The sequence below is a fragment of the Kryptolebias marmoratus genome, linkage group LG22, assembly GCF_001649575.2.
Source record: "Kryptolebias marmoratus isolate JLee-2015 linkage group LG22, ASM164957v2, whole genome shotgun sequence".
Taxonomy (NCBI): domain Eukaryota; kingdom Metazoa; phylum Chordata; class Actinopteri; order Cyprinodontiformes; family Rivulidae; genus Kryptolebias; species Kryptolebias marmoratus.
This window is the reverse complement of record NC_051451.1, coordinates 21,898,802-21,911,041: the sequence shown is the minus strand read 5'-3', so window position 1 is coordinate 21,911,041 and position 12,240 is coordinate 21,898,802. Positions and strand designations below refer to the sequence as shown.

General features: G+C 35.5%; 1 protein-coding gene across 20 annotated transcripts in view; it reads right to left on the bottom strand.

Moving 5' to 3' along the window:
• The window catches only part of dst (dystonin), a 94,715-nt gene that overhangs the window by 74,964 nt on the left and 7,511 nt on the right, over window positions 1-12,240 (bottom strand). For 19 of the 20 annotated variants that reach the window (XM_017412866.3, XM_017412872.3, XM_017412874.3 and 16 more), the window contains one exon: window positions 585-646. In XM_017412866.3, the coding sequence (XP_017268355.1) occupies window positions 585-646 (62 nt within the window). Of the gene's footprint in view, window positions 1-584; window positions 647-2,051; window positions 2,071-12,240 lie in introns of those variants that run through there. The other variant, XM_017412878.3, reaches the window with a different exon arrangement.

The window sequence follows — 12,240 nt, the reverse complement described above, 5'->3', positions numbered from 1 at the left end:
TGTTAGGCCTTTATTTTAGCAGACTAAAGACATTTAAATCAGTTTTTAAATGACTTTGCATAGACAACATAAACTAATGTCATGGTTGAGATTACACGATTCTTGCAACACATAAAAACATTTTTCATTTCATTTCATTTCATATGAATAAATATGTAAAAGCCTGGACATGCCCTTACTCGTCTACCTGTTTCATTAAATTCCAAACAATAATTAAACAAACCCTGAGTGCTTCAAATTCACGACTCAACAAAAGCAAACTTGCTGTTGCAGCCACAAATGTCCTGCTGAATGGTTTTTTAACAAGTTTTAATAATCTGAGCAGGAATCCTAACATGTTGGGACCCATCAAAAAGAGGAATTATAAATCATTTAGTATGTTGCAAGAAAGTGGCTTTGATGATTGTGGTAGAAAAAAAAAAGTTAATTTTAACAATTATGTTGGTATCATTTCAGTTTTAATTTAAAATAAACAGTGTAGCTTCATGTGGGCAGATTCAAAACCAAGATTGTAAAAATACTATTAGATCTTTAGTTCAGCCCAAGGAAATGGGAGCAAACTACCATCAGAAACTGAGTCTTACCTTCAGCAGGTGCTGGTTTATCCATTTTGTGAAGGTCTTTTTCTGCACTCTGTCTCTTTCATCTGAAAGAATAAAAATCATTTTGTTAAGGTTTTTTCTTCACAAAATTAAAGTTGTTTGTCCAGATCTCTTTTTGTGAAAACAACCCTTTGGGCTGATAGTTGTTTAGTAGTACACAAAAACATAGAAAAGCTTGGATCTTATATTATAATTTACCAGAGAGCTTGAAATTTAAAAAACTGTTTTTTAAAGTTTAATTTTTTGTTTCCTGATAACCTCAGTAAGTTGTTTTAGCTTTAATAGATAATTCATTAAAGTAAACACCACAAATACATTTAAAATGCTTCAAAACAGCATTGCATAACATGGATAACAAATACTCATAAACACACACCCAACCATAAAACCTCAGGCAGAAATAAAACAAACAAAACATCCTAAAAATAACATTTATTTTTTTTATAAACTGTATTAGCATTACAAACTACTAAAAGCTGTCTTCAGAGAATGTCCAGAAACCTAAACTAAATTAAAATTACAGTATTGGAAGAAAGAAAAAAACAAAAGGAAATAGAAATGAGGGTTTGAGAACAATTTTAAAAATTCAACTACAATATATATAAAACGCACTAATAATTAATTAACCAATGATTAAAACAATAAGATAAACATTTAATCAAAGCTTGAAAATGAACCAAAATGTCCATTTTTAATTTAACGTTTAAAAACAACAACAAAATAATAATAAACAAATAGAAAAATCTAGAATTATCAAACAAACATACAAAAAAAGAACCAGAATGCCTCCCAGAAACTAAAGCTAGAATCACTCTTTGCTACAGGCTGTCAAACATTGTGTACCACATGCTTTACTGTTTGTTTGGATCGCCATAGCAACCAGATATCTATCAGCCAGGGATGGAGGTTAAACCAGATGAACAGCAGATGCAATTTAAAAAAATGTGAGAAAAAACAAGATCAGTTTCTCCCCTCTAATAAAGATACAAACGAATGTCATACAATTATGTTCTCTGGCTTTAGGAAATTTTGTCTCAGTATGTTTCTTTAAAACTCCCATTTTTTCCCATGTTGGTGCAAAGCAGGATTCAGGACATTCACCACGGCTGTAACTCATTTCACTGGTTCCACGTCTCCCAGGCTGCCATAACTCCCATAAGTAGTCTTTGGCAATTGCAAGAAGAAAAACATTAATGCACAATCAATAGCATTAATGGCAACGCCTGTAAGGCAGCTCACGTTTACCCTCCGTCTAATGCCATCAGCAGAGCAGGAGTAGCATTTCTTAAACTCTAACCACAGAGCTAACAACACAGATAACCTCTTGCCTTTACAAATCTTCACTGAAGATTACACAATAAGATCTGCTCAGTCATCTCAGAGCTGTTATTGGTAAAACAAGCACAGACGTGACTAATCTTTTAATAAAGCTGTGAGATAAATACTGACCCATGCAACACATGAGTGTTACCAGATGTGCTCTACGATCCCTCTCGGTCCTAAGCAGGTATTTCATGCTGTGTAGCCCCTCCTGGTAGGTGGATATCGTGTCGATAAAAGACTGAGGAAGCTGTAACAGTCTCCCTGATTTTGTCTGCATGTCTAACTGCCTCTGAGGCAGCTGTAACACCCTCTCTCTCATCCAGAGCGAGTCCTGTCAGGTACTTGCTAATTTGAGTTTCTAAGCAGTTTGGTGTTTATCTAGCAGCAGCCAGAGGGAAAAAAAAATCTTATTCAAACCAAAAACATAACTTCCTTCAAATTCTTTCAACTTCTTGTCATGAATATGATTAGACACAAACAGACTTTAGATTGCAATCAAGAAGGGAGATGCCGTCATTTACCATAAATGTAGACAAGATAAATATGTTTTTCCCAACTAAAAGTATTTAAGTTCAAAGATGCAAAGGGTGTTGAGATATTCATTTTCCAGAGGCCAATACTCCACACAATGTTTTATCAGTGAACACAACTGTAAGTGTATCAAAGAAAATCAAGATCAACATCCTGTGGGAAAAAAGCCAAAAAGGATGAGCCATTTTTCCACAGTTTTGATGTTCAAACACAACATTTCAGTGATATAATCTCTCAAACCTTATGATTCTCCTGTGCCTCAGTGATAATTTCTCGCAAACTGCTACATTTTCACAATCTTATATCTTTTATACTTGACTAACTCTGTGTATATAAGAAGTCTGTTTAACAGCTGGCATTATCACAGATATTATTAACATAATATGATTTGCATATGAAGAGGAAAAAGCTGATGGTGAACTTTATAATCTCCATTTGAATTATTATAAAGCCTAAAAGTACGTTTCCATGATAACAAAAGACACTTGGTACTCTTCTCTCTAGATTCTTCCATTTAGTTCATCTAAAAATAGTACAGCTGAGATTTAGAAAGTGGGTTGGTCTGTTAATTATTCTGCTTAAACATCAACTAGAAGATGGACCACGAAGCATGTCGCACAAATAAGACTAATAGCATTAAAACTGATTTCTACTGAAAAATTTTAAAATGGTAAAAGGTTTATTTAGTATCTTTTTGACTACTGGGCTAAAGCTGCCTCCTCAAGAAAATAAGAATTTTTTATATCAAAATAATTTTTCCACAGCCACTGTGTCATCTGTCCGTGAAGCTATTAGTAAATCAAAGAGGAATAAAAGGCTTCAGGCATTGATCATTTTATGGCACACCCTTCACAAACTCCCTTTAACATCAGCCACAATCAGATGAAGCAGCAAGCAGTTTTACATTATTATTTCTAAATCCAACTTAATCAGAAACAGAATAACGGAGAAGAGCTGTGAGTGCCATTATATATTCCTGTACCTGTGCGTTCCGAAAAAGACAGGAATAAAAATAATTTGAGTTTAACAGTGTGGTGCCCTCTTGAGGATCTTCTTGAGAATGAAAAAGCAACCATGAACTTTTAAAAGCCTTTGATAAGTTGCCCAATAACACAATAATAGTCATTTAATAGAAGCAGTAAAGAGCAGATATCAAAAAACAAACAACCTCTGACCTTCAAACAGTGACAAGTGTGATCACACACATAATCATCTATTACTACACAACTTTATCGCCGTTATCATGCACATTATCAAATCATGCAGCTGTAACTGCACGATTTGGACTTTAGCTGTTGACCTACTTCTCTTGACTTAATTAGCTAAAGTAAATAGAAGCTTCAACACTGTGACTGATCATGCTGACAGGTATGTTATTTTTAGTGAAACACTACACTTTTTAGGTTGTTTCAATGGCTACCATGTAACATTAATACAAAAACAATAACATTTCCACTCAGTGATATAAAAAAAATTAAAACATTCCTGTGAATTAATTATGGCTTTCATGGAAAAGTTTACATAAAACTAAAGATTTGAAACTTAAATTTAACCCTAAAACCAAAACTATAAAAGCTAGACAATTATGACTAATAATAAAACAAGCAAACAAATGTTCATGTCCAGTTTTACAAGTTGATACAGTCCTAAAATCAAATTGAATGCACAATTGTTAAACAGGAAACGAGCTGTTGCTCATTCATTATTAACAGTTTATAAGTGACCAATCACCCTGGTTTTGGTACAGTATCAAGTGAATTCTTTCCATCTAAAAGTCAATAAACGGGGACGAACTTGTGACCTGTTCAGTGTGACCCACCTCCCACCTTGTGACAGCTCGGATCTGCTTCAGCCCCCCCGGCCCCCACCCCACAAGAAGTTAATGAGTAAAAAGTTAGCTACCAGTGGAAAACCTTAAATGTACAATATCCTTTGCTGTATCAAAGATTTAATATTATATTTTTAAAAAAGATACCTAACTAAATAATTAATAATAACTACCTAAATTTTACAACATCCATCTGCATATTGCATTCAAAACTTACTGGCATCTTCTAAATGTGCACAAAGATTATTAGGTTAAACAGATAAACAAGTAATTTCTAATCATGCAATAATTATTTCAAGGGAAAAACTTCTTAAAGTGATAGCAAATAATAGTAATTAAAGACCTAGCATTCTCTGAAAGAACACATATCTACCACCTTTCATCCCAGAGTTCTGAACTAAGATCTTTTATTTTTCTTGCTGAGAAGAGACAGAGTTGTAGCCAACTTTGTAAATGATGTTATGAACAATCTCATACAATATTGGGAAATCTTGTGAGATATGTTACTGCCCAATGTATGCGTTGAGGATGACTCCAACAGCTAATCCCAAAGTTTTAAGCACAGATGTTGTGCAATGTGTAGAGCTCAGTGCATATACTGCAGTATTTATTGTGAAGCCACTAACACATCAGATTTTAGCTCCCCATCTGTGAAGCTGGCTGAGTTATAGTCATTTTTGTGTTTGCTAAGGTCGCTTAGCTGTGGCGACCCTCTTAAATAGGGTTGACTCCAAAAGGTAGTTTTATTAAAACTCATCCACTGGTTCATGAGATAATTTGCTAACGCTACAGACAAACAAACACACAGACACAAGCAAAAAGAATTATTCTCCTTTTGCCTCCATCAGCAGGGGATAAAAATCACAGGTTCTGATTTTGTATAAAACCAGATATTTTGTGGCATGTGTGCACCCAGCATTCAGTCTGAGCCCACCACAGCATTCAAACAGGCTGCCTCAGACACTTATTTGTAGATCTCAGTGAAGCACATGTGCATAGCTATAAATAGCCATGACCCTAAACCATGCTGCCTCTGAAACTACATGCCACATAATCTTTGCCACTCAGGTGACATCCACAGTTCTCTAACATATGCAGCAAGGAAGCCTAAAGGAAAGTCATGCTTTTTAGAACAAATGTTTTATCTTTTTTGAGGAGGAACAGGCCTTAAAGTTTGATTTCTACTCAGACCCTCTGCTTTCTGGATGGTTTCTTGACTATAAAATCATTTCAAATGTTATATGCTTGGATTTCATTTATATACACAAAAGTAGAAATCTACTGTTTGTGCTCCTATGTCCCTATGTCAGTGTTACTAAACTGCTTTAACAGTCTCCTAAACTGTTCCAACCAGTTGCAGAACAATTTACTTCACTTTAAACCTACCCTTTTATTTTTTCACAAGCTTGATTAAACAGGAGAAGAAATAACCAGATGTTTTTCTAATAGAGTTTGGCATCTTTGTTTGAAAAATCCTCAGTCTGAGCAGTGCAAAGTCAAAAAGTCCTAGTAATCAAAATCCAGCCTGTGTAATCCTCTTGACCTCGTATAGGAGGAAATAAAAACAAACTGACTAAACTGAAGGCCTCAACCTTCACACCAGTGACAAGGACTCACTAAAGCTTTTTTGCTACACAGTCTTGTTTACAGATCTGTAAGCAAATGCACTTTTATCAGTATTGTTTTAAGTGTAATTATAAGGGAGTGTATTAAAGAGTAGTAGAAGTTAGGCACAAAGGACATACATGCACAAAAAGCAGATATTTAATAATGATTCTGTTTTACAATGTTCACCAATTTTGTAGGATCAGCTCTTAAGAACAAAAGACAGGCTAATAACAGATAAACAGTCTAAGCTGGTGATTAGGAGGGTGTTCTGTGATGATCCAAGAACAATCATCAAAAGCTGGACAAACAAAAGTCCTAATGTGGTGATGTTGCTGTGCACACATAGCAATCTGTTTACTATGTTATTTCACCCAGAAGTCAACGAGATGAAAAAGCAGAAAGAGAATAAAAATCAAAATCCAAGAAGGTCTGAATAAAATCTCATGGCAGCCCATCTAAAAACTATTGGACATCAATCTAGATCACTGGTGTCCAATCCTGGTTCTTGAGGCCCACTATTCTGCATGTTCTTTAGCAAGCCTTCAAGTTCTGCAGAAGCCTGTTAATAACTCATTCAAATCAGGTGTGTCAAAGCAGAGAAACAACCAAAACATGCAGGACAGTGGCCCTTGAGGACCAGGATTAGGCACCAATGATCTGGATCAAAGGGATTTCACGACTGACAGAATGGTGTTGCCATATTTTAAAATTATGGCCTGAATGACCAGTATTTAAATAGTTCTGCTTGGCATACATCACAGTAGCTTACTGCTCAATGGCCTGTACAGTGCAAGCCAAATGATGATTATTGTCTTCAACATAGCTAGTTTTATTGAATACATGTTTGAAAATGACATCTAGGCAAGTTTAAAAACAAAACAGATGAGTGATGACAATGAAGATATGCTTACAGAGACATTTTTGTAATTCTTGGTAAGTGAGAATTCTGCAGTCTTCTCAGAAGGGTAGGGCAGCATGAAAACTATGTGAGTGAAATCGCTTTGGAACTGAAACAGGTTGTTAAGTGATTACAGCAGCCTCAGTTTTAGGTATCAGTGTTTTGCTGTAAAGCAAAGCATAAATAAAACCAAGAGGTCTACAAAATCTAGGTATATAACTATAATACATTGTTCACCTCCTTTAAATTGATGAAGTGTTTACAAAATATATGAGCCATATAAGCTACTGTGATAAAATGTTAGGCTAAATAATAAACTAAATAGGAATAGGAATAGAAACTAAAATATATAGGAAAAATGTACTTGGGTAAATTGTATAAAATTAACAATTAACAAATTAACAAAACACAGTATTTTGACAGACAGATACAAAATTTTTTCTGTAATTTTTTCTGCAAAAATTATAACAATCAAGAAAGTGAAATAGCTACTGGTTGATCTTTAAAATGAAATTAGAGAAGAAGGTAAGTACGGTCAGCTAATTAAACAAACACACTTAAGTAAAAACAAAAGTTACACGCAATCCAATGCTAGCCTTCATACTGTATGTTTAACGACCGTAGAAGACATCTGTCCCTGAAATTGTTGCTTACTACTGCTTAATAGAAAAGCACCAAAATCTTTAAAAGAAGACGAACTTTCATACTTGATTAGTGTTTAACATCTTCACACTGCTAATTTAGCATTTATCCTCAGTTTTTTTAATTTTTCTATTAAGATAATAAAAAAACTTAAGATAAATCAAAGAGCTTACTAATTCAGACGTGTCAAAAATAAACTGATCTGTTCCCTTCTTCTATAAAAAGCGACTAAAGGAAGTCAGTTGGTCACTGTATATGTGGGACAGCTTCTCAGCATATGCTGCATTTGGCAGAACAGGGAGGTGCTGCTGGAGAGGAAGAGGAAAATCTGCAGAGCCTGAGTCAGGGGAGTGGACTCAAAAGATGATCTCATGTATGAGGAGCTAAACAGAGCTGTGGTATGAGGTTCAGTCATGCTGCTTTTCCCATCACCATGACAACGTAGAAATACAACAGTGTAGCATGCATTGTGCTCCACTCGTATGATGCAACTGCGTGGGGCTACAGAACAAGCTTATTCCACATTACCTCTAAAACTATAAATATGTGCAGACCTAATGTGCAGAATAATAACAGATAATAATAAAAGCCCTATAATATGCTAGTAATGGTTATACAAATGGGCATTTGTCTGTGGCTAAACAATAACAGTAAAAAGCCTACTGACATCTACTTTAAAATAAAGTTTTTTAAAACATTGTCATACAAACATACAGTGCTCTTTGTATTTACTGATAATGTATTTTTCTACACTTTATCTTCTGCATAAAATCTGGGCAAACTGTTGGAGACCGACAGTAAAATACTCACAAATGCCATTTCTGACAGCAGATAACAAACAATCTGATCTGAGAGCACAACGAAGCAAATCTTTTTAAAAAGAAATCAGAACCAGCTTGGTTCCTGATAGATGATACAGTGAAATTATGAAGAAGTGATAAGAATCTGATCCAAACATCTCATCTCCTTTGGTAGCATGTGTGATATGACCACAGATGATTATAGTATTATTTGTATCTCTTCAAGTAAAACCTAATCCCCTGCTTGTTAAAACTGATTAGTTCTGATTGTTCAGATATACCCTTTTATATCATGAGAAAATAAATGTGATATATATATACATAAAGGTGGTGCAGGACCAATCGAATATGTGATGCTCTCATTTCTGGTTCCTCTCTTGTTCTTTGGTAAAGGGTTAGATTTGAGCACAAACTGTCATAGTCATAAACACCAACATCTGTTTTCAGATCTAAGGCTTTGTCTCTTCAGATAACATTCTTGTCACAGCAGACTCATGATAGTTCCAAATAATTTTTTGATTTAAAAATTGATAAGCCATTATGCAAAGTTTACTCATGTAAGAATGCAAGATAAAGAGATAGAGCTCAGCTGCTTGAAACACCAGTGGCCAGTTAATCACAACACAGAAACTGTCCTCAACAAACTCTGACATCATGATTTTCTTTTCAAAAAGCTTAACAAACAGTGTGAAGTCTCTGAAACTTGAATAATGCTCCCATTAAAAACAAAGTATCTTTTGTCCAGAAGCAGACAGGCTCCATAGAGGCAGCTTGCTGTGTGTGTGTGCGCGCGCGTGCATGTGTGGGCGTGCATGTGTGTGTGTGTGTGTGGGCCAATAGGCCATATGAATGTGATGAGTGGGCTGTCGACATTGAGCAGAGGGGCAGGGCTGGGCTCAGAAGGCCGGATAAAGGCAGTGACTGTGCAGAAAAAACACAATGCTAACTAACTCCTCACTGCGTTCGATAATACGAGCAATAAACAGCCTTATTTGATGCAGGTATTTTTAATAAACCATAGATGTCTTCTGTGTTGTAATGATGACTACAGAGCTATGCAGACAGTAAAGCAACTGAGACAAAAACAGACCACACCCAATTAAAAGCTGAAAAAGGAACTGGCACCTTAAAGTCTGGTCAGTTATGTAAATGTCTGTCTTTATGAAAGATAATTAGAGATTGTGAATGAGTTGATGAGAAAGAATCAGAATTAAAACTGTAGTTTAGGGCTGTCTGATCTTTGGGAAATATTTCCACCATAAAGTTTTAAGAATCTCAGTGAAGAAATACATGTAGAGCATCAAAATCAAAATACAAGTTTTTTTTTCTTTATCAACTTTCAAAAAGTCTTAAGCACAAAAAAGAAAGTCAACAACTCGAAAAACAAACTTTATATTTGCTCCAAATCTAATGAAACCAGCTAGGCTTTACAACGTAAAAAAAATGAATAAATTTCACGAAGAGCTCTCTGTACCACCTTATGTCTGATCCAACAAATCTTTTCTCATGACAGACATTGATAAGAGTTAAGAAACTCGATAGCCCCATCATGTTGACAGCCAACCAAGCAGGCTCTGCTAGAACAGCATGATCCCTTTTGAACCACTGCCCAGCGACACTGGCTGTTGTGTGAGTCGAAGGAACCATGTCTTTAACCCATTCCTCAAGTTTACAGCCTTTTGTGTATAAAGGCTGCGTTAAATTTCAGCTGTGCTAAATGTATTATTAACGCACAATACCTAATCAGAGTGTATCCTTCTTACAGCTGCATGAAGCATGAAGACACTTGGTGTACGCACGCCATAAAAAACATACAGTTCAGTCATTTTGAACAATCTGTTCAGCTAACACATATGAGGTGTTATATATAATTCAAAAAGCTGAAATTGAGCAACACAAGGATAAAACCTTAACAGCACATTTAGGTCACATAAGGTGAAATGTGTGTGCCTAAACAGCCATAGCTAAATACCAAAATACCCTCCATCTTGATTTAGAAAAAGCTGTTTCTTATTTTGTAACCATCATAACAACATGTTTGTTGATTTGCCTGTTTGCTTGGTTACTGCTGATGATTTTACTGTGAAAATGTGTTCTCTTTATTCTCAAAGCATCACATGGAGTGAAGCCAGAGGCTCTAGGTGATCAAATCAGGAAAATCAAAGAAAACTTAAGTAACAATAAAACAAACAGCATTTTATCTGCGCACCACTGAAAAATGTATCAATAGTCTGTCGTGTAATGAAACATTTCTCAGCCTGCAGTTTAGTTCTGTTACAATTCGCAGTAATTGCTGCAAATAATATCTAAAATTGAAACTTCTGTGAATTTATTTTGTATAACTTCCTCTCAAATATACAGTTTCACTTGATATGGTCCGATCTCAGTCTGCTTAACTGACATTTTGCAATTAAATGTTGAAAAATATAGTTTTACTCACATTAACAGTCTAAATCCAAACATTTTTTTCTATGAGGAGGTGGTTGTAAACAATCAATGTAGACGATTCAGAGGTAAAACTGGTAAATCTCTAGTTTTTAGCAGGATCGATCAATATGGCCAAAACTGTGCAGAATAATATTGATAGGAGACACAAATCCAGTCAAATTTCACTTGACTAAAACCAGCACAATTCACAGAAATTAAAAAGTAATAAACAGCATTGATGTAAAACTGCAACGCCTGAATAAACATAAAACTTTGAACTGATCAACACTGGTTTAAAAACCTGCCTTACCCTTTTTTGATGGATTCATTGTTCATTTACCAGCTGGCGGGAAGAAGATGTTCACTAAAATCTAAAAACTGATCGCAGACTTGCTGAATTGGCTGAAAAGACTAAACTATCTGAGCTTGTTGTTTGTCACAGCTCATCTGTGTGATAACAGAAGCTACAGATTCCCAATGATGCTGCATCATGTGACCCCATCAGAGTTCAGTCACGGTGTTTAGGCATAATACCACAGCTGAATGACTCCTCCGGCTGGAATACTCAACAGCTGAGAGATCACAAGCATATGCAGCCTCCTCACAGCATGTTTTACTTCTTGTTGGGTTGCTATCGCCCACCGCCAAAGACTTGGGTGGTGTGTGTGTTGTTATGTCTGTACCATTAGCAACAAATGTCACAAATCTCCAACATTTATTTAATGAAAATAACCATTGTCTTGACCTCTACAACTGATTACCTTCTGTAGTCAACCCAATTCAAGATGGCTGCCACAGCAATGTGATCTTAGCAAACATAAAAATGGCTAACTGTGTCAATTTTACAGATATTGAGCTAAAAATCGGTGTGTTAGTAGCAGAGACTGATATCCAACTTATACTCTGAGTGCTAACCGATTGTGCAAGATCTTTGTTTTAAACTTTGCCATCAACTATGGGAATCAACTCAATTTGTTTGTTAGCAAAATATCTCATGAACCACTGAACAGATTTTATTGAAACTTTTAGAAAGTAACTATTGGATATACATCTACAACTGATTAACTTCTGGACTCAACCCAATCCAAGATGGCCACCACATCTATCTGAATTTAGAAAAACAAAAATGGCTGTAACTCTGTTAATTTTACAGATAATGATTTAAAATTTGTTGTGGTAGCTGAGCATCGACCCCAATAAGCACAACACAATGTGCAACATCATTACTTAAAACCTCTGAGTCAACCCTATCTGTCTGTTAGCAAAATATCTCACAAACCACTGGATCACTTTTAATGAAGCTCTCAGAAAGTAATTACTGGCTGTAAATTTCCAACTCATTAAGTTTTGGAGTCAACCCAATTCAAAAGGCTGCCGCGGCTGATCGGCCAGCCTACACAAAAATGACATTCCTCAGTGAATTTTACAAAAATTAAGCTAAAGTTAGTGTGATAGTAGCTAACAGCCATTCACAACACATACTCCAAGTGCTAACAAATCACACGAGATATGGAAATATCGCATAAGATTATGCACAGTGTTATTTTCAAGGTTTGCTTCAAGGATTGCTAGAGCTTTATT